At 40.3% G+C, this 27,038-nt stretch overlaps 2 protein-coding genes across 8 annotated transcripts in view; both read right to left on the reverse strand.

The window, feature by feature from the left end:
• Positions 1 to 5,751, reverse strand: part of LOC108715830 (dedicator of cytokinesis protein 3-like) — a 176,980-nt gene extending 171,229 nt beyond the window's left edge. For 4 of the 6 annotated variants that reach the window (XM_041561689.1, XM_041561688.1, XM_041561687.1 and 1 more), the window contains exon 1: positions 5,302 to 5,749. In XM_041561689.1, the coding sequence (XP_041417623.1) occupies positions 5,302 to 5,338 (37 nt within the window). In that variant the 5' untranslated portion in view covers positions 5,339 to 5,749. Of the gene's footprint in view, positions 1 to 5,301 lie in introns of all 6 variants that reach the window. The other 2 variants (XM_041561686.1, XM_041561690.1) reach the window with 2 other exon arrangements.
• Positions 5,752 to 15,718: 9,967 nt separating this feature from the next.
• Positions 15,719 to 22,941, reverse strand: LOC108715031 (speedy protein 1-B-like). 2 transcript variants are annotated; one of them, XM_041591537.1, is made up of 9 exons: positions 22,509 to 22,941; positions 21,908 to 22,015; positions 20,871 to 20,978; positions 20,266 to 20,312; positions 19,550 to 19,608; positions 18,543 to 18,628; positions 17,499 to 17,667; positions 16,358 to 16,543; positions 15,719 to 15,828 (listed from the first exon to the last, which is right to left on the reverse strand). In XM_041591537.1, exons 1-9 carry the CDS (start codon positions 22,517 to 22,519, stop codon positions 15,778 to 15,780), a joined length of 825 nt encoding a protein of 274 aa, XP_041447471.1. In that variant the 5' UTR covers positions 22,520 to 22,941; the 3' UTR covers positions 15,719 to 15,777. The 2 variants fall into 2 exon arrangements, with proteins under 2 accessions (XP_041447471.1, XP_018115373.2); XM_018259884.2 differs by lacking the exon at positions 22,509 to 22,941 and having other exon boundaries at positions 21,908 to 22,272.
• Positions 22,942 to 27,038: the final 4,097 nt, after the last annotated feature.

The raw sequence follows: 27,038 nt of genomic DNA on the forward strand, positions 1-27,038 counted from the left end.
TTACAGATACAGCAGATACAGACAAGGAGCAGTGTTTCTAATGGGGTACCCTAGGGGTTCTCACTGCTCTTCTTAAATGCCTCCCATCATAAAAAAAATCTATCCTTGCTCTGAGTGGTTGGCAAATGGCCATGGACTGACAGTTTTAACAGGCAGCGTTGGACTGGGTTGGCAGCACATGGGAGAAAGCCCGGTGGGCCCCACCACTCATGATCTATTGCTTAGCTGCTGCTAGCCACCGCTTGAAGTTAGATCTGATTGTGAAGGCCAAAGTCAACAGCAAGGACATTAGTGCTGCAACTCAGAGGTATGAGATGAGGAGAAGAAGGCCATGCCTCCATGACTGGGGTGCCAGCCCACAAGCCCTGGGCACAGTGCTATGCTGTTAGTAGAAGGTAAGGAGGACTTAAAGGAGATGGAAACCCAGTCGGCGCAAAAAGCCTCCCCCCCTCCCGTGTGTTTCCCACCCTCCCTCCTCCCCCCTGGCCTACCTGTCCCGCTGGGCAAATGCCCCTAACTTGTTACTTACCCTTCTGCGCAGGTCCAGTCCACAGAGTTCACAGGCACCATCTTCTTCCACGCGATCTTCTTCCTGCTTTGACCGGAGTTTTGGCACATGCACAGTAGGAGCATTTCGCCGGTATGGATCTACTGCGCATGCGCCAAAAAGTCACAAAGTTTTCCGATTTCACTTCGTGACTTTTGGCGCATGCGCAGTAGATCGTACCGGCGAAATGCTCCTACTGCGCATGCGCCGGTCAAAGCAGGAAGAAGATCGCTTGGAAGAAGATGGCGTCGATGAACCCCGTAGACTGGACCTGCACAGAAGGGAAAGTAACAAGTTAGGGGCATTTGCCCAGCGGGACAGGTAGGCCAGGGGGGAGGAGGGAGTGGAAGCAACACAGGGGAGGGGGGAGGGTTTTTGCGCCGACTAGGTTTCCTTCTCCTTTAAGATGGCCATATACGCAAAGATCCGATCGTCCGAATCCTCGATTTGGTCGATCGGACAGGTTAAAAGATTTGTCGGCTGCCGATAATTTCTCTGCATGTATTGCCGATTGGACGATTTTCAGTGGGAGACTGTCACCAGCTTTGTTGGACATAACTTTCGTACGATTGATGTCAGGGGCAGAACATAGGCTCATCTGTTCTTTTACTACTTTATTTGATCTGAATGGTAAGTGGCAGGTTGGGAGATGGGGAAGTCCGATCGTTCGAATCTTTGGAGTGGTTTCAAGAAGTATAGCAATTGTATGGTCTGGGAGCAAATACCATTGTTCTACGTAGCGCTGGTGTTTGGTGGCACACGTGCAGATTCGGGGAGATTAGTCACCCATTGACAAATCTCCTCTTCTTTCGGGCGACTAATCTCCCCAAAATGCCTTCCCGCCGGCAAGAATGTGAATCACCCGGCAGGATGGCATATGGATCACTTCGGTTTTCTGAATTCGCCCAAAGTTTCCTCGTAAGGCGATACACATTCTTGCCTGCGGGACACCATTTCGGGGAGATTAGTCGCCCAAAGAAGAGTAGATTTGTCGCTGGGCGACTAATCTCCCCCGAATCTGCACGCGTGCCACTTGTCACCTTCAGTTGTCCACTGACCACTGCATATTGGAGGTTCTGATTCAGTTTGGCCAGGCAGGGATTTGGGCAGAGATTTGGCTGAATTCCAGGTTCAGTGAATCCCTACTCATGAGTAGCAAGCACAGTTGTAATTTTAGTGCTTTACAGGGTCCTCAATTCCCTTTTTGCACAGGGCTCAATGATTTTTGATTTTGGTTTTGTACTACTTTCAGTGTCACAGAGCTAATCCCTCAGTAGACAACAAAGGAATCGTGTTGCTTCAGCCGCCCTAAATCTATATATATGCTTTCTGTTAAAGGCACGGAATTAAATTCTAATCACACATCCCAAAATATTCACCTGTTTTTTGTGTGTAATTTGTTGAGCCTTGTGTGGCAACTCAGTTCTCGTCATGGAAACATTCATCCAATTAGATAATTTAGGTTTCTTGCTTTTTCTGAATATTTTTGGATTAATTTACACATTGTGCAGTGCTGCGGAATATGCTGGCAAGCTTTAAATAAAACCCATGAATAAGTAATAACCGCCCCCTCAAGCACAGAACAAATCCCATTTATCATCGAATATTCAACCAGAAAGCACCAACTTCACACACAAAGCACCAACCGTACGATGAATAGCAGCAACAAGATGAAACCCAATATTGGTGTATACCACATATCTACTTAAGGATAATGACAATAAACTTCTCTCTAATTATGTATTTATAACCAAAATACATTCACCAAACATCCAATGTTTGCCCAACCACAAATGCCTAGTGAGAAGATTAGATTTGTCCACCAATCTGATGTCTTTCTGCAGACAAACAACACATCAAATAGCACATGCTCCTTCCAACATCATATGTCTCCACTATACATCACATTCTCTGCCTGAGCACAATATACATTGTATGACACCATAATGTAACTTCCACTACTACTGATAGCATCAAAGAAAGTCATATACAACCAACACCATAATGTAACTTCCACTACTACTGATAGCATCAAAGAAAGTCATATACAACCAACAATGCAGACCACAAACCCTATTAACCAACCTTGCACCCAGCCACAAGCATCAGCCTCATAGTCAACAAAATCTAGACACATACACCCAACCGTACCAACCAGTGTCACACACAACAAACATCATACACAACTGGCATCACTAATAGACCTCCTAAAATAACTATACTGGCAACTAGCCTTATGCACAGCACACATCAAGCAACATTAAAGATCAACAGCATCAGCTTTATCTGTACACTACCACCAACAACAGCTCCGCACTGCATGATACACAATCCATAGTATCCATCACCAGCATAAAAATCAACACTTACAACCTTCCCAGTAACATCTAACTTAGTATAGAATGAACAATGCCAGCAAACCTCAAATAACCTTACAATGCTACCAACCTTATAGACAAACACCAGTGTCAACCAACCTCATACAAATCTCACATTAAGAAGCAATATCACAAAAAACAACCTCATATAGTCTTAAAGCAACAATCCCCTGACAACCATATTTGTACCCAAACCTACAAAAGCAAAGACCTCAAGGTAAACACTCAACTCCTTGATAAACATTAAGGATTTTACATCAATAATAAAACCTATACACTAATGCAAATTGTAACTGAATTGAGCAGCAAAGGCAAACTAAATATCAAACAAAACTGTGCCAAACCCTCATTACAAGACTAATAACGCTCATTAAAAATGGGAATGTGCAGGACAAAAACAACAGTCTAAATACACAACTGCATGTCAGTCAGTTGGAATACAAATATTATATACATTCATTATCTAATTATGTGGCTGCAGACAAACTTTGGCCATATAGTCAATATCCAGGGGTTGATTGTTAGAAATATATCTTTTTTTTATCATTCCGAATTTATTGCCTGCTACAAACAAAAACAAAGAGACATATATATATATATATATATATATATATATATATATACACACACACACATTTATATATATATATATATATATATATATATATATATATATATATATATATATATATATATATAAAAAAATGTACCAGACATCTCTATAAGTACCCATTAGAGCCAGAAGGTCCCCATATCAGTATATATACAGTATATTGTGCCTCAAAAAATATCAAAGGTCCTACCTGCATCTCTCAGTTTACTATCGAACTACAACACCCAGAAACCCTCCTTACCAGGAAAGGGAGCTTCTTGGTGAATTTCCTTCTTTAAAAATGTAACACCTGATATTAGAACATTATTGTCCAACAGAAGCGTATGTGGTTATCACTACTGGAATTAATATCCAATAAAAAGCCATTAAAATCCATTATATTGGTTATACAAAAGAGTATAAAAATGTAGAAGGCTGGAACCCCACTATACATTCGTGCGTATGTGTTAATTAAATTCTTTATACTGAGTGACATTGCAAAACAGGAGAAGAACTGCAAATCAAAGGGGAGAATTTCCAATCAATGGGGAGACTGACCCATAGATATGAGACTTTATGGATAGTGATATTCACACTGTACACAACATAGCATATATTTGCCTAAGAGTGTGGATATTAATGAGTTCAGGCTGGGGTTCAGTGAGATCCCTTGGTGGGAACCAAAGCACAACCAGATACACAGTCACATTCACACTGAGACACAACCAGATACACAGTCACATTCACACTGAGACACAACCAGATACACAGTCACATTTACACTGAGACACAACCAGATACACAGTCACATTCACACTGAGACACAACCAGATACACAGTCACATTCACACTGAGACACCTCTGAGGTGCCTCTTTCACACACAACACACAGCCACAAACACACAGCATCATGTGACCAGGCTGTGGCTCAGTCCCTGGATGAGAAGAAAGAAAGTAACAAGATTGAGGCTGTTGCTGGCTGCCAGGGAAATCCTGTAATGTAATCAGGAGGGAGAGAGGCAGGGGATGATCATTATAGGGCCCTTGTTACCCAGAATAAAGCTAAAAGCCCAGGAGAGGGAAGAGTCCCCCCCACTCCCGGGGAGGCTCATGCCATCAGTGTGTGTGTGTGTGTGAATGTGTGTGTGTGTGAATGTGTGTGTGTATTAGTGTGTGTATCAGTGTGTGTGTATGTGTGTGTGTGTGTATCAATGTGTGTGTGTGTATCAGTGTGTGTGTGAATGTGTGTGTATTAGTGTGTGTATCAGTGTGCTTGTGTATCAGTGTGTGTGTGTATCAGTGTGTGTGTGTATGTGTGTGTATCAATGTGTGTTTGTGTATTAGTGTGTGTGTGTATCAGTGTGTGTGTGTGTATCAGTGTGTGTGTATCAGTGTGTGTGTATCAGTGTGTGTGTGTGTGTACTAGTGTATGTGTATCAGTGTGTGTGAGTATCAGTGTGTGTGAGTATCAGTGTGTGTGTATATCAGTGTGTGTATTAGCCCACCTGCACCTGTTCTGGGCCCACTGTGGAGCATCAGAGAGAGGGGAAGGCTGGTGCCTCTGTGTCTGCGCTTCAGGGTGTGAGTTTTGCGCTCCTGTGTGCGTGTTGCGCTACATTCCTGCCGTGTGTGTGTGTGTATGTGTGTATGTCTGTCACGTATTGTGTGTGTTCCTGCAGTGACTGATGGATTGTGTGCTGTGCTGCTGCTGCACGTGAGCCGAGCTTGCCCTATACACAGCGAGGCTTCCATTGCGCCAGGGCTGCAGTCGCAGTCGCACTCACCTACTCCGTATTTCTCCTCCTCTGTCGGAGTCCACATGATGCTCAGCGGCTGCGGGATTTATTCAGCGCTATCTCCTGCGGGATTTATTCAGCGCTATCTCCTGCGGGATTTATTCAGCGCTATCTCCCTGTGCTCTGGGCGCTGCTAAATCCGGGGGTCGGGAAAAGTGACAGGAGGGCAGGTGCCAGAGTCAGGCCGAAAGATCCCAACGTAGCGATCACTGTTAGCGAAGTAGCTCCGGCTGATTCCCCATCAAGAGTAGTGCTGGCGCTAATGTCCTGCAGAGGCTCCTGTGTCCTCTCTCACCCCCAAACATCAGCCGAGGCGGGGCCCTTCAGCGCTTGAGGGGGCCCTAAGTGCGGCATGGCCGGTGAGTGAGGCCAATAATAAATACAGAGCCGGGTGGATAAATGCGCTGCCAGTGATGTGATTACTCTGATCTCTCCGCTCACACACGGACTGGAGGGAGGAGCTCACAGAGGGAGGAGGAGGGACCGTGCGACTGACAGAGGAGAGAGGAGCAGCCGCAAAGCATCTTCCCCTACAGGTGTCTGCTGGACTGGGAGCACTCACTCACTTACTACTTACTTATCAGTACCCCTGCACTTACACACCACTTACTCCTTCTGTGTGTTTCCCACTCTATATACTATACAGTCACATACACATTCCTTCTGCTGCACACTGCAACTCTACACGTACTATATGCTGCTACATAGTGCAAAACTGTACATTAAACAACCCTCAATCAGTTTTAACAGTTACAAACACAGGGAGAAAATCAATATCCATTTTTTTGAAGCCTGCACATAATTCAGGATCTTTATAAGAAGTAGGACTAAATAACCTATAGACTGTAGCTGTTCTTGTACTAATGCTCCCAGACCACACTTCCTTCCCAGAGACTATTATCCCACTGTTACTATAGGCATCATCTCTCCCTACTATACCTGCTATCCCACAGTCACATTCCCTTCTCAGAGACTATTATCCCACTGTTACTATAGGCATCATCTCTCTCTACTATACCTGCTATCCCACAGTCACACTCCCTTCCCAGAGACTATTATCCCACTGTTACTATAGGCACCATCTCTCCCTACTATACCTGCTATCCCACAGTCACACTCCCTTCCCAGAGACTATTATCCCACTGCTACTATAGGCACCATCTCTCCCTACTATACCTGCTATCCCACAGTCACACTCCCTTCCCAGAGACTATTATCTCACTGTTACTATAGGCACCATCTCTCCCTACTATACCTGCTATCCCACAGTCACACTCCCTTCCCAGAGACTATTATCCCACTGTTACTATAGGCACCATCTCTCCCTACTATACCTGTTATCCCACAGTCACACTCCCTTTCCAGAGACTATTATCCCACTGTTACTATAGGCACCATCTCTCCCTACTATACCTGCTATCCCACAGTCACACTCCCTTCCCAGAGACTTTTATCCCACTGTTACTATAGGCATCATCTCTCCCTACTATACCTGCTATCCCACAGTCACACTCCCTTCCCAGAGACTATTATCCCACTGTTACTATAGGCACCATCTCTCCCTACTATACCTGCTATCCCACAGTTACAGTCCCTTCCCAGAGACTATTATCCCACTGCTACTATAGGCACCATCTCTCCCTACTATACCTGCTATCCCACAGTCACACTCCCTTCCCAGAGACTATTATCTCACTGTTACTATAGGCACCATCTCTCCCTACTATACCTGCTATCCCACAGTCACACTCCCTTCCCAGAGACTATTATCCCACTGTTACTATAGGCACCATCTCTCCCTACTATACCTGCTATCCCACAGTCACACTCCCTTCCTAGAGACTTTTATCCCACTGTTACTATAGGCACCATCTCTCCCTACTATACCTGCTATCCCACAGTCACACTCCTTTCCCAGAGACTATTATCCCACTGCTACTATAGGCACCATCTCTCCCTACTATACTTGCTATCCCACAGCCACAGTCCCTTCCCAGAGACTATTATCCACCTGTTACTATAGGCACCATCTCTCCCTACTATACCTGTTATCCCACAGTCACACTCCCTTCCCAGAGACTATTATCCCACTGTTACTATAGGCACCATCTCTCCCTACTATACCTGCTATCCCACAGTTACAGTCCCTTCCCAGAGACTATTATCCCACTGCTACTATAGGCACCATCTCTCCCTACTATACCTGCTATCCCACAGTCACACTCCCTTCCCAGAGACTATTATCTCACTGTTACTATAGGTACCATCTCTCCCTACTATACCTGCTATCCCACAGTCACACTCCCTTCCCAGAGACTATTATCCCACTACTACTATAGACATAATCTCTCCCTACTATACCTGCTATCCCACAGCCACACTCCCTTCCCAGATGCCATTATCCCACTGCTACCAATAGACCAATATAAAACTTTAATCACAATCCAGGACTGCTGGGGAATATTATTTAGTTTATACTGACAAGTAAATAGGGATCGATTGCATTTCTGTGTTGTGATGGCCCTTTGCAAATTGCTGATTCACTTTGCTGGGAATGTGCAGTCTACCAGCCATTCGCATCCCCTACAGTGAATATTTGCATGAACTGCCCTGAATAAATTGAGTTATAATTATAAATCATTGAGCTGAAAGAACAGAGTCTGACACATGTTTTGAACAAGGAAAGAGCAGGTTAAGTGATTTGAATGTGAGCCTGCTGACCCTGGTTCAAATCCCAGTGGCAGCTCCTTAGCCACATCATTTAGCCTCCTGGTGTCCCAGCATATTTAATGTGACCAAGGTATGAGTAAGTTCCAGGAGAGGAAATGTAATATAAATCGCCAACCTTTCTGTTTTGAAAAGAAAAAATTTGGTAATCCAAACAGAAAAAAGCAAAGCTTAACTCCCCCTATAATAAAACAGTTCCAATCCTCTCTTATGTATATGCTGTAAAGACAATGACAAAGATGTATGAAACTACTGAAGAATGTATATTAATATTCATATGCACCTGCTTCTACAGAAGCACTTCTTTTACTTGGATACTGACACCAAAAATGTTTTTACAATGAAGCATTATAACATTGTCTTATCACATGCTTCATCATTTTGCTATAACCTGATGCTTTAATATCCCCTATCAGATCCCCCAATTTGGGCCTGTGTTTGCACTTTGCACACTGCGTTCTGTTACTAGGAGTATAGGAGTAAATGACCCCTAATTGGTAATAGTGTGGTTGTACCACGGGGGGGGGGTAGGAAACACAAAAGTGATTTCTTTCTAAAATGTGCTAGGTATGGCCAACTTCATAGAGTGCATTTTCCCTTTAACAGTTTAACAGTCATCGACCCAAGCTAGTTTGTTCCTAATGGGCTTCTGTATGTAAGCATTTAATTTTGCTACTGTATCACTTACAAATCCTCTTCCCCTATTTCTCCATTTATCAATATCTTGCTCTGTTTTGTGTTATCCATTACACTTTGCATATATTGCCCCTTTTTCACACCTCTCTCTGACTGCTGACTCAGCATCTTCCTACCATAAAGTGCAAGCCTGGGTTACTTGGGATGCTGGAAGTTGTGATTCAGCAACAGCTTTAGAGACACTTTCCCCCCACACTGCACTTTATATTCACCATGCACTCATTGTTATTAGTTTAACTGGCGGGACTCGTACATTACAAATGCCTTGGGCATTTATGTGCTTTTATCTCTCAGCACCCAGCAGAACTATGCATCAGCAATCTCCTGCAAGACTTTGGAATAGGCATTGTTAATAGCAATCTCTCTCTCACCTTACATCATATTTTCCAATGCCTCTATCTATATCCCGTAAATGTTGCATATCTCATATTTCATTGCATTTAATATCCCATATTGTGTTGCATTACTGTAATGTGCTGTCCTGGGTTGCAGTCTCTCTGCTCCTCTAATCAGGCACAGACAGAAAGTTGCTGTCCAAGGTTCTGACTTCTGTCTCTTCCATTTATTGGCTGAAGCAAAAACTCTTATATCTGGTTCCTGCAAGGCTGACAACTCCCAGAGATTTACTCACAGGTTAAGCACAACAAGTGCTGAACTCCAGCAACATTTTAGCACTATAATCAGGTTAAAGAAGTTGTAAACCTGAAAATGAGAATTAAACTCTAAGCAGCTTTCCAATATTTCCATTCTTAAGGTCCTGGTCAGCTTCAACTATGCATGCCCAGTGCTGGTGACTGCATGCAGTGGAACATTAAGCAGTGCAAGATGATGTCTATCAGCCCTGTTGTGTTCCTCTTCTTTTTTGCAACAGATAACAAAATGGGGCAGTAGTTAAAGAAACAAAAATGAAAGTTTTTTTACGTAATTAAAATATAATGCAGTGATGCCCTGCACTGGTAAAACTGCTTTTTACCAGTGCAGAGCAACAGTACAGGTATGGGGTCTGTTATCCAGAAACCCATTATCCAGAAAGCTCATAATCATGGAAAGGCTATTTCCAATAGACGCCATTTTAGCCAAATAATCCATACTTTTAAAAATGATTGCCTTTTTCTCTGTAATAATAAAACAGTACCTAATATATAATTAGTCCTTATTGGAAGCAAAACCAGCCTATTGAGTTTATTTAATGTTTACATGATTTCAAGTATGAGTATCCAAATTATGGAAAGATCCATTATCCGGAAAACCCCAGGTCCAGATCATTCTGGATAAACGGTCCCATATATGATATATTTCCTGTACATGATATTTTCATTACTTTAAAATACTTTTTTGTGTTACTGTTCCTTTAAGGGCCCAAGGGGGGGATGCTAGCTATGACTTTCATTCACTGATTAAAAGCAGTTTCTATTTGTCTCTTTCTGCACTGCTGTTTCTGACTTCTGACTTGAAGCAATGCATCAGAAGCCTTGTATGTTTCTTCACAGGTCTTTTAATCAGCTGCCTTTAAAGGAGAACTAAACCCTAAAAATGTTTATGGTAAAAATGTCATAATTTATATACTGAACAGCTCTGATCTAAAGCAATACCGACACCATTTGTCTTACTATATACACTGACCTCACCTGCAGCAAACAATGGAGTTTCTTTGCTTCCTGAATGTGTACAACTGCTATAGGGCAATCTACCTGGGCAAGGCTTGTAATATCTCACCCATGGACCCAAGGATACAGAGAATATTTGTTACTCTATTCCCAAATATTCAGTATAAGCTTACTAAATACAGAAAAGTGGGGATTTGCTTGTTGTTTTAATGAAATGTATATATATTTACACACGCCTTCTTTGTAAGACATCTGCCTGTGTTCTCCTGCAAAGTAAGTTTTATATGTGGGACAATGAAATGGGGGTAGAAGGTAAGAATGGACCTATATCTGACCCAAAATAAAATGACAGAAACATATTTATTCTTTTTTTGAAACATGTTACAATAGGCAGGATTCAATGTCAAAATTGCTGGTCCTATGGTAAAACACTGGTGTATTCTGCCCCTTTGAAACGGGCTGTTTGATTCCTATTTTGATGGTATCATCCATTTGTTATAGCTGGACTGTTCATAATGGACTTTTAATTATTTGCCTTCTTATTTTGTCTCTTTCAAGTGCAATGCAGTTGCACTGACCCCCGCAAACAAAAAGTTCATGCTTCGGGTGGCTGCTTTTTTGCTGTTATTGTTTTTTTCTTATATTTTTATCAGGGACAATTCAGACCCTTAAGTCGCCCTGAGGTAGCTCCTGTGATGCACTAGAAAAGCCGAACTTCCATTTTAAAACCTGGAAATTCAGCTCTTAAAGTTACCAGGAGTAGGTTTTTTTTCTCACCGGGCCTCATGGGTGATAATGTGCCCCTGCTATTTTATAGGCCCACACCTATTCATCTGCCGTTCTAACTTCCAAACCATTAGGGTAAGTGCAGTGGCGTAACTAGAGTGCGCCGGCCCCCCTGCAAAAAAATCTTTAGTGGGGCCCAGCACACTCCGATCCCCATCCCCCTGCCCACTTCACGCCTGGACTCCGTCCACCCCCTTGCCCAGACCCTGCCCACTCACCTCACAGACTCCACTGATCGCCCATATTCTGCCCACCCAGCCAAGAGTTCGCCCACACACTCTCTGCTTCTACACCGCAGGTAAAAGAGCGGCTGGGGAATGGGGGGGTTCTTGTTGGCTATAGAGAAAGCAGACCGGGCTGCTGTCTGTGCCCCCCTTTTTGCCCCGGCGGCGGGCCCCCTGGGACTGTGGGGTCTGCTTCTTGTATAGTTATGCCACTGGGTAAGTGGGACCTAGGAAGCAGAAAGCCATTGCATTTTTGGTTTCTCATTTTTTAGCTTCTCTAAATTCTTTTTCATACAAGTGTATGCTGTGACTCACAGACTCCAGAAAACTACTGTCATTCACAAAGGGAATCACATGAATCACCGCACCTTATTATACACCACCTTAAAATATCAGCAAGCTGAGGGTCTAAAGCTCACAATCCCTAGCCTTATTATGTCTGTAGCTTCAGTCCAACGAGCAGCTAGATATTATTTTAGGCTACATGACAAGGCAGTTACAGTGGGGTGGCGCACTCTAATGGTGGATCAGCAGTAAGCAGGACATTGATCTCCGACATCTTTATTCCAACATGCATTTTTATGAGTTACTCTAGGGAAATATGAGAGCAATCAGTCAGAGCAGAGTTGAGTACTCAATTATATCTGCCACTTCTGCATGCAACTCTTCCAACTGTCACTGAGCTCTGCACCATGACTCTTCTCACCTTTCTGTCTCAGACCTCATAACTTACATTAACATATGCAGAGGTAAAGGTAGAGCAAGGGGCGTCTTTGTGTTTCAGATTGTATGGATAAGGGCCAATGTACAGCTAAAAACAAGTTTGAAAATAAAAGGTTACTGCAGATTGGTCACAGGAAAAGTGATATTGCCCACTTGGAGTTAGGAGGAGAGGCTTCAGCTTGATAGACATGTGTGCATTCAAACCTCATCTACAGTGATATTGTTACTATGTAAAAATGCAGAGAGCAGTTTGCAAGCAGCCTTCTAGTTCTGTAGGAGTTTGGACCCAGTGATCACTTTAACACAAATCCTGTGTAACAAATAGTGTGGTGTTCTGTCTGGGGACTCAGGGGGCTGACAAAGGGAGGTGCAAACCCCCCAAAACGTTGTTCTGTACTTGCAGTGATAAAACTGGCTAAAATAAAGGATTATTTGCACAGCAAGAAGTGGTGAAGTGCTTGCCTTTCCTGGGAAAATTTGACTCAGGGGGCTGCCAGGGGTTCCAGGCACAACAAAAGCAAAAAGGAAATCAGATGGCCAGGGCCTCGGTTGCAAAGCTGGGGGGGCACCAGGCACGTACCTGCTCTGACGCCTACCCCATTGTCTGATCCCATCTCTCCCCGACTGCCACGGATTTTTTATGTAATTGCACTTCTGCTCATGTGTGCACGCAGTTTTGCGCATGCACGCTGGAGCGCACTTTTGCATATGTGCAGCAGAGCACGGTTTTGTGCATGCACGCCCAAGCACGCACTCGCCTGGCTGGGTTGACCCGGCTCTGCAGATGGTACTCACAATGGAAAAAGGTGCTAGGATTTTCTTATTGAGATCTCAGGGGATCTACCACCTTTCTCAAGTGAGAGCACTTCAGAAAGGGGGTAGATCCCAAAAACATTGTGCGTAGATCTCAATAAACCAAGAAAATCCTAGAATATTTTGCTATTGTGAGTGCCATCTGATTTCCTTTTTGCTATTATTTGGACCTAGTGTCACACTTGGGGGTCCACAACATGGGCTGCCACCTCAAGGGCCCCCACCACAACTGCAGATGTACCCATCCCCATCACAAACCCTTTCCTCCCCCCTCCCTTACTGAACATAACTCAACTATGCCACTCTGAAAACTTGCTCCATAAACCCATTCCAGGCAGGCAGTAGACCTGGGGTGCTTTTAAGTTCCCATCAAACAGGTAATATTAAAATGTTTCAATAGATGGGGCTACCATGAAACAATAATAGGTTTACTGCAAAGAAATTGTGTGACCAAAGTTTCTGAAATTTCCCCTTGTTTTCCGACCAAACAGTACGGCCCGGATTTGCGGCAAGGCCGCATAGGCCCGGGCCTAGGGCGGCAAAAAAATAGGGGCGGCATGCCGCCCAGCCGCCGTTCAACTACACCAGCTGCGCCAGCGTTTTTTTTATTTATGATACTCTCTGTTTACTTAGTAAATTTGGGTTTCATAAGCAGTTATTGACCCTATAGAAAAAACATTGCTGTTTCCCACTGTATATGGAACTATTTTGTTTTTTTCCTGCACCTAAATAGAGTGAAATCTGTTCTATTTGTTTCCCCACTACCTGAAATACCAATGGCAAGTTCTGTGGCTTTTCTCCATCTGCTCCATTATGTGTAGGCAGGGAACACAGAGAACACAGGGAAAATGAGAGGAGATCCCAAGTACCTAATACCAGTATTGCATCTGGGCCCTCATGGATAACAGGACTGAGACATAAGGAGGGAGCCTTTCTTCTCAAATAATATCATATTAATATCAATAACACAATCTCAGGATTTATACTCTCAGATTAAACAGCACCCCCTAGTTAAACAATTATATAAGATGTGAGTGACTTTCTGTGTTTTGCCAATAAATGAGTTTCCTGCAAAGCTTCCATTACCTTAGTAACCGTGTACAGGTTTACAGAATAAACAGAATAATGCCGACCAGGGGTACCTCAGTGGACTGATGTTATCACCAGTGTTGACCACTAACAAGAGGCAGTGTGTTACTGTGTGTGTATGTGTAATGTATAAGAGAAAATCTATAATTCTTCTCCTTTAAGCTAGCTTCATTAGGTTATCTAGGGACATATACTCTGTAATAAATCAGAGCCATCTACCCAAACATGACAATAAAGAGACAAACACATATTTATATTTAAGAACAGGCTTTTTTATTGATACTTTGTTGACCTTTATATGTTGATCCAGAGGAAGGCAAAGAAAAACCCTCAGCAAAACAGAGGCCAATTAGTCTTGCTGAGGGAAAAATAATTCCTTCCTGACCCCAAAATGGGCGATCGGATTACTCCCTGGATCAAACTCTCTCTCTATATATATTACATAATATCTAAATAGTAACTGTACTGAAATTGTAAGTCTGTACTAATAAACACTGTAATATCTACTAAAGTAACTACATTTTCAATACTATACAAATATATTAAAATATAAACCTCTAAACTCTATACCTGTAACCGATTTTCAAAATATTAATACTAAAATATTACTATACTGAACTAAATTAAAATAATGATTCATATTTAAATATAAAACACCAATATCTAGTAAAGCATTGAACATTCCATGAATATATTATAATATAAGGATTTAAAAGAAAAAATCTAGAACATACTTCAAAATATCAATACAGTATTGGGATCCATCCTGGAAACCCTTTATAAAGAATGCTCTGAATTAAGGGACACTCATCTCCCTTAGACTCAAATTTTATCAAATAATTTAATTGTTTTTTTAAATGATTTACCTTTTCACTGTAATAAGAATACTGTACCTTGTAAAAATATATTTTTAAATATGTATAAAAAATAAAATTAATTCTTGGCGGAGGCAAACCAATTCTGTTGGGTTTACTTGGTGTTTAAATAATTTTTTAGTAGAAATAAGGTACGTTTAGCATAATTACCGAAAGACCCCCTTTTCCGGAAAGCCACTGGTCCCTAGCATTCTGCATAACAGGTCCCATACCTGTACTAAAATACTACTACACTAAACTATGTGATATATTCAGCAATGTTTAAATCTAAAACACGAACATAGAGCAAAGTATTTATGTTAAACTATATACAAATATTTGAAAATATCAGCATTTAAATACATAACTATCTATGAAACCGTCTCAAAATATTATGCCTAAAATACTTCTATAATAAACAATACCATTTTCTTAACTATCAGTAAAGGTATTGGATCCATTATCTGTAAAACGGGTATCCAGAAAGCTTTGAATTATGGAAAGGCCATCTCCCATAGACTCTATCAAATAATTCAGTTTTTTTAGAAATGATTTATTTTTCTGTGTAATAATAGAACAGTATCTTGTACTTGAACTAAGATATAATTAATCCTTACCAAAGGCAAACCCAGCATATTGGGTGTAATTAAAATTTATATGATAGTAGACTTTAGGTATGGTGATCCAAATTAAGATTCCTTATCTAGAAAACCCTGAGAATTCTGGATAATAGGTCCCATACCTGTAATTAAATTTAAAACTCTATAATATATAGTATAACATTTCCATATATATATCTCAATGCAAATGTGTTAAAATATAAATACATAAATATAATAATTTACACTAATAAAAAAAGGACAATAATTTATATCCTAAACTCTATAATAATAATATATGGTAAACATATTAATGATATATTAAATAAAAGGATGAATATGGACCTTATGGAAATTCTTTCTTCCACATTTTCTTCATCCGCAGCTTGAATGGCAACTTATAGAATTAAAAAAGAAATAACATTAGTTCTTATGCATTCCTACACTGTTATTAACGTATGTTAGTTGCCTCCAGACGTACGTCAGTCCCACAAATGGTGTGTCATTTCTTCCAGTAGTACAGATGTATGTATGTCCCACAAGCCGTTTGCTAATGCCTTCAGTAGTATGGATGTCTCCTGGCCCTTTGTATTTGCCCCACTTAAAGTTCATGTATATCTTATATATAAATCTAACACTTTGAAAAATCAATTGTCAATCTTACTACAGACCCTTCTACCCAAGGGGGCCCATTTGATTAGTTTACCACCCACCTAGACTGACTGAGAGGTGGGCCCTGCCAAGTAAGTAGAAAAAAACCTAATCATGCCACTGATCCACCCCAAGTACACCCATTATACCCCAAACATACCAACAAATCACCCAAACCCCAACCTACTTCCCCCCAAGTTCTACCCCCTGTATAGCCCCCCTGCCCCATTGATGGCAGCCCTGCACACAGGAAGAACATAATTGTAATTTATTACCTTGTCTGGCCGGACTTCCTCTGGAGTTGGGGGTTTGGGCGCACACTGGGAGCAAAAGGCTGGGCTGATATTGGGGGCACGGAAGTAAAAAAAGTCCCTTGGTCTTGCGTGCTGCCTGATGACCAAGCCATGGTTGTGATGTCTTTCACGCTTCCATACCCAGTGGGTTGGGTTATCTTCCATTGCCTAAAGGAAAAATAAGCATTTTAAATATATCTAAACTTTGTTTTAAGAATCAAGTTTCAGTCCAACTCTGATGAAATTGTTACACACCATTCTGAAACCATCCATAACACTAGGCCATAACTTAGTCTTGTATCATAGGAAAAAGTGCACAGCAGCATGGGTTTCCAATAACTTAGACTTACAAATAACATTATTGCGTTGACTACAGGTAAGTGTTAAGCAACTATGCATATTGCCAGTACCATGTTATTAATTTCCAACATAGTATTTCTTATGATGACTCATCTATATTCTGTGTGCAAACTCATCTTCTCTTTCTTTGGCCAATTTTTAATTAAATATACAATATAGTAACATCCATTATAGGACAGAAAAGTGTAAATCACTGTGGGAAAGGAGGAAATTTATCAGGCTCCCCTCGGTTGATAAAGTAACTAATGTTTAGATCCCTCTGTTTAAAAAAATTAAAAAAAAGCAGCGGCCTGGAGTATTTTCCAGTGAGCACTGCACTGCCTTCTTCACTGAGCTCCAAGGGATCCTTTGAGGCTGTCTAAGATCATTCTGTCTGCACAATATAGGAACATGCAAAGCAATCCTGCACAGCAGCAGAACTTCAAAGACCAGGGCCCCAGCAGGAGCAGCTAATAGTCACCTGCAGGATAAATCACACCTGCCCCCATGAAGCACAGGTATTTTAGGATCAGGTTAACCTATTTTTTAGGCAACCAATTTACTGCCTAAGGTACTAGAATGGTCTGGTCATTCCTGCCAAGTCAAGGAATACAAGTCAGGGAATAAATAAAATACACAAAGTGCAAAAAAAAGAGAAAGTCAGCAATTATGCCAGCTATCCTCCACATGGGAAGCCCAAAGTAGATTTGGGAAGTCCCCCTTATCCCCATGAATGAGCAAAAGATCTGAAACTGTATATTATGATTGGCAAAGTAATACCCACCTCCTCACAGGATGTTCTGCTCACCAGGGCTTTGAAACCCATCCTCCTCCACAACTCCAGTTTGCAGCTCCTCAGCTCCTGCCATTTTACCTGAAATTCAGCCCCGAGGCACCAGGGGTAAATCAGGTCATAGAAAGGTGTCTCGTCTTCCATTTCATTGGCCAGAAGCCTAAAGGTAAAATACATTGATGACACATAACACTCCAATGCAAGAGATCCATATTCATTCTGTATAGTAACAGATATGGGACCGGTTATCCAGAATGCTCGGGACCTGAGGTTTTCCTGATAATGGATCTTTCTGTAATTTGAATCTTAATACCTTAAGTCTACTGGAAAATCATGTAAATATTACATTAACCCAATAAGTTGGTTTTGCTTCCAAAAAGGAATAATTATATCTTATCGTACAAGGTACTGTTTTATTATTACAGAGAAAAAGAAATCATTTTTAAAAATGTTGATTAAAATGGAGTCTATGGGAGATGACAGTTCCGTAATTTGGAGCTTTTTGGATAACAGGTATTTGAATAACAGATCAAATACCTGTAACAAAATATGAAAACTGAAAATAAAATTACTGACTTTCTGTATCCAATTTCATGTGTTGAATTCGTGTTATACCGCATGCAGCTATTTGATCAGCACTAGTCAGATTTGGAAATGTACAGAGGTTCAACCCAAGATGCTCCCCATAGTGGCAGTGAGAAGTGGTACAAGCAGCACTTGGTATTTGACAGTTTATTTAATAACAATGATCTACTGTGGGGCATATTTATCAAAAGGTAAAATAGGTCTCCTAAGGGTCCCAGAGGGACAATCCACCTCTGTCCAGTTGTTTGAAAAATTTAAAACATATTTATCAAAAAGTAAACCATTTAAAAAATATGTACCCCGTGGAGACCCATTCTACCTTTTGATAAATATGCTCCAATAGCTTTTAATTAGATTCATTTCTATACAGGTTTGTAACTCCCATAAACATGTTATGTAATTACCAGTTCTCTTTTGTCTATCATTTATGGTGTAAAGATAAATACTTACAGGGCTGCGAAAAAGTTCAGCATGGTGTATTCTTCTTTCTTCAGCTCGGCGCGCTGGAAATAGACCTTCACCATAGCCAGAAGGTACTAAAGAGACAGAAATATAGTATGTTCAGGCCATTTAACATCGCTCACCTTAGTGCAACATATTTAGCCAGGTCAGGTGTATTTCATGTATAATTGCCTTCATTCTGCCCAATCAGTAAAACTTATTTTGTACGTTTTATTATTATAGAGAATTAACCTTTAAAACCTTTAAAGGGGTTGTTGACCTTTAAATTAACTATTAGTATGACGTAGAGAGCAATATATTGAGAGAATTTGCACTTGGTTTTCATTTTTTATTATTTGTGGTTTTTCAGTTTTTAAGCTTTTTATTCAGCAAATTACCCTAGCAACCATTGTACTGATTTTAATAAGAAACTGGACAATGAAAAGGAGAGAACCTAATTAGAAAGATGAGTAATAAAAATTGGCAATAGCAAAATACTAGATCTTACTCCTTAGAGAAATATATGATGATACTATGTATGTATTTGTTGAAAAAACACAATAAATAATAAGATTTAAAAAAAAAAAAATTGGCAATAGCAATAAATCTGTTGCCTTACAGAGCATTTGTTTTTAGATGGGGTCAGTGACCACCATTTGAAAGCTGGACAGAGTCATAAAAAAGGCAATTAGTTCAGAAACTATAAAAAAGAATAATTAAAAAGTTGTTCTATAACATACTAAAAGTTAACTTAATGGTGAACCACCCCTTTAACTTAAATACAGTGGCATAAATAGATATTACTGGGCCCCACAGCAACTTATTTTTCAGACCCCCAAAATGTTTAGAGATTGACTTGTTTTACCAATATTTATTGAAACTGTATATGAATTAGGGCCTCATGGGGCCCCTATACCTTCTGGGCTCCCCTGCAGCCGCACACCCCCGCTTAGATACCAACATTCTTACTTATCTTGCAGTCCATCCTCATCTCAATGTGATAATAGAGAATTTACCTTATCTGTCACCTTCCTGCAGGAGTCCATTGTCAGGCTTCTACTGATCCTTGGATGTTCTACAAAACAAATGTAAATGAAGTTGTGAGCACTAAATGTAAGAAACATTTCAGCAGAAATCAGAATGATAAACAATAAAAGCCTCATTGAAGCCATGCTCTTTTTTTTTTCTTTTTGGGCAACAGCTACATTACAATTACAACAGCTAGCGCAATATTAATGTCACTCACTGCTATGGCTGGACAAGAGGCAGATATAATACTAAACACTGGGGGCCAATTTAAGATTGTTTGAGGCTTTGGGCACACAGCATTGTGCCTCCTCACTATGTTCTTAGGTGCAGTGAGCAGCACTCCTGGTGCAATGTTGTCCTGTAACTCACACCAGCCACTGAGCACTTTTATTTGGTGCCACCTAAATCACATACTAATGGAGGCCATACAAGTTCCCATATACTGGGGCTGCAATTTGATTAGTTTATAAACAGGCAAATATTAGTACTTTTCATAAATAATGCTATTAAAATAGGTTCCACCATTATTTTGCCATTTGCACCTTGTTCACTTTATGTAAATGCGGCCCCCGGAGAATAACTTCTATTTTCTAACTTGCAGCAAAGTGATTAGAACAGTTTCCTGATTGCATAAATGCTAATATTTTATGTGGATTGTGCTTCTGCCACCCTATTTTGGTGAAAGTGCAGGAGAATATCTTACCCAGCAGTTGGTAGAAATCGGTGCTGGTGACTGAAGCAGGTTCAGGCCTGAAAAGAGGGTAAAAAATAGAGAGGTCAGCTTGCAATTAAATAATAACATTTTCAATTGGTACTAAAAATGTTGGAGAACTAGAAAGATGAACTAGATAGAAATCATACTATCCCTAGGTATTTAGCTTAATATTCATTATTATGTGTCATTGCCCTAATGGACATGTGTGTTGATTCCTAGATATCTCCTTGAGGCTGCCAGAATATATCCATTTTTGCTGTCAGTGCCAGTGCACCTATAAAAATTTTAAGAAGGACTGTATTTGATATCTTTATAACTTAGCAATATAAAAGATTATGGGGCTCATTTATCAACACTGGGCAAATTCGCCCATGGGCAGTTACCTAGAGCAACCAATCAATGATTAGCTTTTTAAAGTCAGCTGCAAGTAGAACAAGGAATGCAGCAATCTAATTGGTTGCCATGGGTTACTGCCCATGGTCAAATTTGCCCAGTGTCAATAAATGACCCCCTGTGTGTTCTTGTGTGTCCTGGCAATCCAACCTCTTTCACTTCCATTTCTCCAAAAACATAAATATATTTCCATCCAGTACCTGGCAGTATCTACGGGGCTCTCACTGGCCTCCTCGGTGCTTCTCGTTTTCTTCGACTCTTCGAGGTCAGGTGACAAAGCCTCGGTATATGTCCTTTTCTGCTCTTGCCTAAAATGAAAATATTCATCATTTAAACTTTTTATTTTTGCATTTCTATACCTAGGCATTTTGGTAAATAGTGATAATGAAGCTAATAAGAAAGAATGGCACACTGGGAAAGGCACTACTCATTTTTACTGCCAATGAAGGAACAATGCAGGTCAACTTTCAATTAAATAATAACATTTTCAATTAGTACTAAAAATGTTGAAGAACTAGAAAGATGAGCTAGATAAAAATCATACTATCCCTAGGTATTTAGCTTAATATTCATTATTATGGGGCAGATTTATCAAGGTTCGAAGTGAAAATGTTAATTTTCGAGTTTTTTTATGGCCAAAACTGTCAAATTCGACTAGGGTTTTATTAAAATTTGATTCAAGTTTTTTTTTTAAATTCGTTTTTCTAAATTTATCATGCATTGGCCCTTTAAGAACTTGAATTCGACTATTCTCCACCTTAAACCTGCCTAATTGCTGTTTTAGCCTATGGAAGTTTTCAGCCTTCCTGACATTCGAGTTTTTTTCAGGGAAAAAACTTGAATCAAATTCAATTCAAATTCAATTTGAGTTTGTGGGTAGATCCGATTCACCTGAGTTTCAAAAATTAGATTCTTTTAGTAAATTAAGATTGGTCAAATTTCGAGTTCATGGGAGTTTTAAATAACTCCCATGAACTCGAAATTCGACCCTTGATAAATCTGCCCCTATGTGTCATTGCCCTAATGGACATGTATGTTGATTCCTAGATATCTCCTTGAGGCTGCCAGAATATATCTATTTTTGCTGTCAGTGCCAGTGCACCTATAAAAGTTTTAAGATGGACTGTATTCGATGTCTTTATAACTAAGCAATATAAAAGATTGTGTGTTCTCGTGTGCCCTGCCAATCCAACCTCTTCCATTTTTCCAAAAATATAAATATATTTCCATCCAGTACCTGGCAGTATGTACGGGGCCCTCACTGGCCTCCTCGGTGCGTCTCTTCTTCGTCGACTCTTCGAGGTCAGGTGACAAAGCCTCGGTATATGTCCTTTTCTTCTCTTGCCTAAAATGAAAATATTCCACGTTTAAACTTTTAATTTTTGCATTTCTATACCTAGGTATTTGGTAAATAGTAATAATGAAGCTAATAAGAAGGAATGACACATTGGGAAAGGCACTATTCATTTTTACTGCCAATACAGGTACTAGATAAGGCATTGGAATGGTGGGTCCTGCAATAGATTTATTAATCTAAGCTCTAATTAATCCTTAATGAGGCAAAACAATCTTGTTGAGTTTAATGTTTAAATTATTTTTTTAGAAGACTTAAGGTGTGGAGATCCTAATTATGGAAAGATCCCTTGTGAAGAAAACAGACATATAAGAGCTATTCCTGAATTATATTATACAGAATGAAATAAGAAATCATGACATTTGACCGTTGGTCTGGACTCCCAACTGTATTTTCAACCCTCTACATAGTATTTGCTACAATGCAGGCCAATTTGGCACATACTGAATCATTTATACTCACGTTTTACAATTCTCTTACTTACCTACTCGCCATTGTCCAGACAGTGGCAAATCTGTAAGGACTGAAAACCTAGAAGAAGAAAAACCTGCAAAAAAAACTGTTGGGTGTGCAGTGAAATGAGTGAAGGTTGTGTTAATGTGTAGGGATGATGCTGTGTGGGCTAATATGTGTCGGAAAGTGCAGGAATGTGTTTAGGAGTAAAGTGTGTGAATGTGTGACGTATATAAGGGATAATTTGCTTTAAATCGCGTTGAAAACTCCAGAAAATCAATGAAATCGCTCCTCAGCACTGATGCTCCTCTAACAGTCAAGACCGTTATGAAGCTTTAGCTGTCTGAGCCAATCAGATTGCGTATAGATGGCATGTGCCACCTTTGCTTTGCCAGCTTCATTTACTGGTCACCTGTTTAGAAGCAAGCATCTCATTGGTCGGTCTAGGTTACTGCACCTGGGCAAACTTTGTGCCTGGGGATAGACTCATTGATATTGGGGTTACTTTGTCAAATCACATGCTTAGAGGTAATGGATCACTAAACACTAGGGTGAGAGCTACATTTTGTCTCAAGCAAGCAGCAGTGCCCATCAAATAACACTGAGCCATTTCTTAATCTCTTACAGCTTTTATACACAGTGTTATTCATATATACACGTTGTCTGTATCCAGGCCCCATACTTTTATATTGGCACATGAAGCCCTGAGAGATCCTACTATGGATTCATCAAATGCAACATCATTCAGACTCATGACTTAGAATAGATATCAATATATAACTTCTTTCCTATTGCTTATTGTCACTGTGTTAAATGGGGATCATGGGGGTCTAATGGCACACGCTGCTTATGACTTGGTAGTCACATGACCCGACTCGCTTGTCCCTGATGTCAATGCTGGTGAATTGCCAGTGGAAGTGGGTGACAAAGTGCTGACAAGTGAGACTGAACTCAAACATGATCAAGTGGGAGTTTTCTGAACAGGATTCTACCTGTCACCACTCTGTGTGCTTCTTTCATTCTCATTCACTAGTATTAGCAGTGGTGACAGGTGGACAGAGGGGTGTTTTACATATGGTATATACTGTATATATATATATATGTGTGTGTGTGTGTGTGTGTGTGTTAATACTTGCAACACTCCCAGAGAAAAACTTGGTGGAGGCAAACTGTCACTTATATCTTATGTGTAGTGGAGTCTTTCTCCCTAACTCAGGGCTGCAAGTTGTGTGAGGGTTGTACCACTGGGTTACATTCTAACATGATGTGGAACTTTCCTACAGCAATAAGCAGTGTAACTACAGCAGGTGCTTCTTTACCTCGGGTTGCTGAATATTTGCATGTGGTCTGTATGTTTCAACTTGACATAGTGTCAGACTGGAATATGTGGGGCGCACTCAAGAACTTCACAACCCAGATGCTCTCCAAACAAGCACACTGTGCCCCACACTATGTACAGGGGGAAGCAGTTCAAAGTCAACTAAATATTGAGCCTGAAGCAACACTAAAGCTCAGGCTTTAATCACTGCAGAAAATGCACAATGACCAATACATTAACCCCAGATGTGAGATGTGTAAAATCCCTCCAAAATGCATTATGAGCACATTAACCTCATACATTGCAGTAAGAGCAGATATTCGATTAAGATTACATTAACCCTAGACATGGCAATATAATCACTGCAGAAAATGGCCTATAAGCCCTCCATTAAAAGGGTTGTTCACGTTTTAGAATACATTTTAGTATGACAATTAGAGTGATATTCTGAGACCATTTGTAATTGGTTTTAATTTTTAACGTTTTTGAGTTATTTAGCTTTTTATTCAGCAGGTCATCAATTTGCAATTAAAAAGCATTCTGGTAACTAGGGACCAAATTACCCTAGCCGCCATGAGCTGATGTGAATAATAGACAGACAAGGAATAAAAAAGTAGCAATAACAATATATTTGTAGCTTTACAGAGCATTTGTTTTTTAGATGGGGTCAGCGACACCCATTTGAAAGCTGCAACAAGTCAGAATAAAAAAGGCAAATAACTATAAAACTATAAATAAATAGATAATGAAGAGCAATTGAAACGTTTCTTAGAATTTGCCATTTTATAACATACTAAAAGTACATTTGTAGCCTTACACAGCATTTGCTTTTTAGATGGGGTCAGTGACCCCAATTTGAGAGCTGGAAAGAGTGAGAAGAAGGAAAATAATTCAAATCTATAATAAATAAAAATGAAGACCAACTAAAAAGTTGCTTAGAATTAACCATTATATAGTATACTGTAAGTTGACTTAAAAGGGTTGTTCACCTTCTAAACACTTTTTTCAGTTCAGTTGTTGTCAGATTGTTCCCCAGAAATAAAGACTTTTTTTCAATTACTTTCCATTATTTATTTTTTTTACTGTTTTCCCAAAATCTAAGTTGAAAGTTAAATTTTCCTGTCTCTGGTGTTTCAGTCTGGCAGCTCAGTAATTCAGGTGCAGACTCTAAACTATTAAAATTTTGCAACATTTAGTTGATACATTTCTGAGCAGTATCTGTGGAATATTAGAAATATCAATTGTAACAGCTGCCTGTAATGAAATCCAATGATTCTGCTCAGCAGGGACAAAGATAAGAAACGTATCAACTAAATGTATCCATTTAAAACAGTTTACAGGATCGGCGACCCCCCCCCCCTCCTCCCAGAGCTGCTTTAGGGCAGAGACACGTGCAGCAATTCGGGAAGATTAGTCGCCTGGCGACAAATCTCCTCTTCTTCGGGCGACTAATCTCCCCAAACTGCCTCCACTGCTTTCCCGCCGGCTAGAATGAAAATCACCAGTGGGGTGGCACTCGGAGCACTTTGTTTTCCGAAGTCGCCTGCAGTGAAACCATTCTAGCCAGCGGGAAGGCAGGGAAGGAAGTTCAGGGAGATTGATCGCCCCAAAGAAGAGGAGATTTGTCGCCGGGCGCCGCGTGTGTCTCTGCCCTAAAGCAGCTGAAAAATGACACTTCACACTTCAATATTAGAAAAATGGTGACACATAGAAAATAGAAAGTAATTGGAAAAAGTTGTTATTTCTATCTGAAAACAACTAGTTGTTTGAAGGCGAACAACCCCTTTAAGCTGTAAGTTCTCTCTATACTTCAGAAAGTATTAGTTTATTAAAGTTGATAATACAATTTACTAAGGATTCTGCAGAGAATTCTTTTTTGTCCTGCAGATGCCATGGGATGAAATATGAGGTCAATATTAGTCCATAGTTTCAATTGAATGAACCTAATTCTGATATCCGATTGAGAGGAGATATATTTGTTAAAAAAAATGACATAAGGAAGGAGTTATAGGAAAGGAGAGAATCCTTCAGACCAAGTTTATTGAATCAGTGGGATAGCTGAGAATAAAACAATTTCTCTTTGTCTATGAGATTTGAATAGTGATGGGCGAATTTATTTGCCAGGCGCGAATTCGCTGTGAATTTGCATGATTCGCCGCCAGCGAATAAATTCGCGAAACGCCCGTGAAAATTCACTGGAAAAATTAGCCGGCGTCAAAAAAAAAATTTGTCAAAAACGAGACGCCGGCGCCGTTTCGCGAATTTCAGTTTTCTGGTCAGGGGAACATGTCAGAAGAAATAAAACTGTTTTGATGTTGCTGTCTATAGGAAAGACATCAGAAACCTGACACGTTCCCCTGACCTAATCCTTATATTAGCAGCATATATTTTTCTTCATCTCTTGGAATCTTAACAAAGATAATTTGATACACATTGCAAAAAGTTACTTAATTTTAAAGATTTGTGTTTCCTTTGAGCAGTTTTGGACTGGTAATTCCAACATTTTGCCTCTCGTTGAAAGTCATTAAAGTCAGCATCCCTGGGGTTAACTGAGAATACAGGAAGTGCATATAAACGACATAGACAAATAGGATGGATGAGCAGTTGAATCCAATGTATTAAAACTACTATTTAAGAAACCACTGAAAAAACAAAAAAATAATGAAAATTTAAATCATGTATATTGGACCAATTGGATCAGTAGATCCAATTTAATAAAATTGAGAAACAGTGGCCTTATACTTTCAGTCCTCTTATCTAATGCTATGAATGCTGGTTGGTATGATTAGAAGGCAGGCTGCACCCACAACCATCTATTGCAGTTTGTTAGCATTTGTAAATACTTATTATGTAAGGTGTTTAATTATATGCTGGGGGTTGTGGTGCTATTCACAGGGTAGGTAAGCTTTATGGATATAGGGGTTGTGATGAGTAATATTCCTGCAGTAAGCATCAACCACTTGGTTTTTTGGTGTGTTACCACCATTAATATGGATATGGTCTTAAAAGTTTTTCATGGTGGTTAGAATTGGGTGTATTTTAGAAACTGGGAGTGGTCAACACTGGGTTCCATTTTCGGCCCTCCACCACATACAACAGAAACATGTTGGCCCTCGGTATCACAGAAGTTGGACAGTACTGATCTCTTCTGCACGAAGACCGCAATTCAGCAGATTCCACCTGTAGCCAGTAGATGGAGCAACAGCTTCTCACTTCTTCATACTAATGAAGTAACAGATACCT

Source organism: Xenopus laevis, chromosome 4S (assembly GCF_017654675.1).
Source record: "Xenopus laevis strain J_2021 chromosome 4S, Xenopus_laevis_v10.1, whole genome shotgun sequence".
NCBI lineage: Eukaryota > Metazoa > Chordata > Amphibia > Anura > Pipidae > Xenopus > Xenopus laevis.

Excerpts from the sequence above, each read along its gene's own strand:
- LOC108715031 (XM_018259884.2), bottom strand. The coding sequence starts at position 22,170 with ATGCCTTATCTAGTACCTGTATTGGCAGTAAAAATGAATAGTGCCTTT. Across the intron at positions 16,544-17,498 it reads GCAGAACATCCTGTGAGGAG|GCAATGGAAGATAACCCAAC; the intron begins GTGGGTATTACT and ends TTTTTCCTTTAG. Across the intron at positions 15,829-16,357 it reads AGGAAGTCCGGCCAGACAAG|TTGCCATTCAAGCTGCGGAT; the intron begins GTAATAAATTAC and ends TAATTCTATAAG.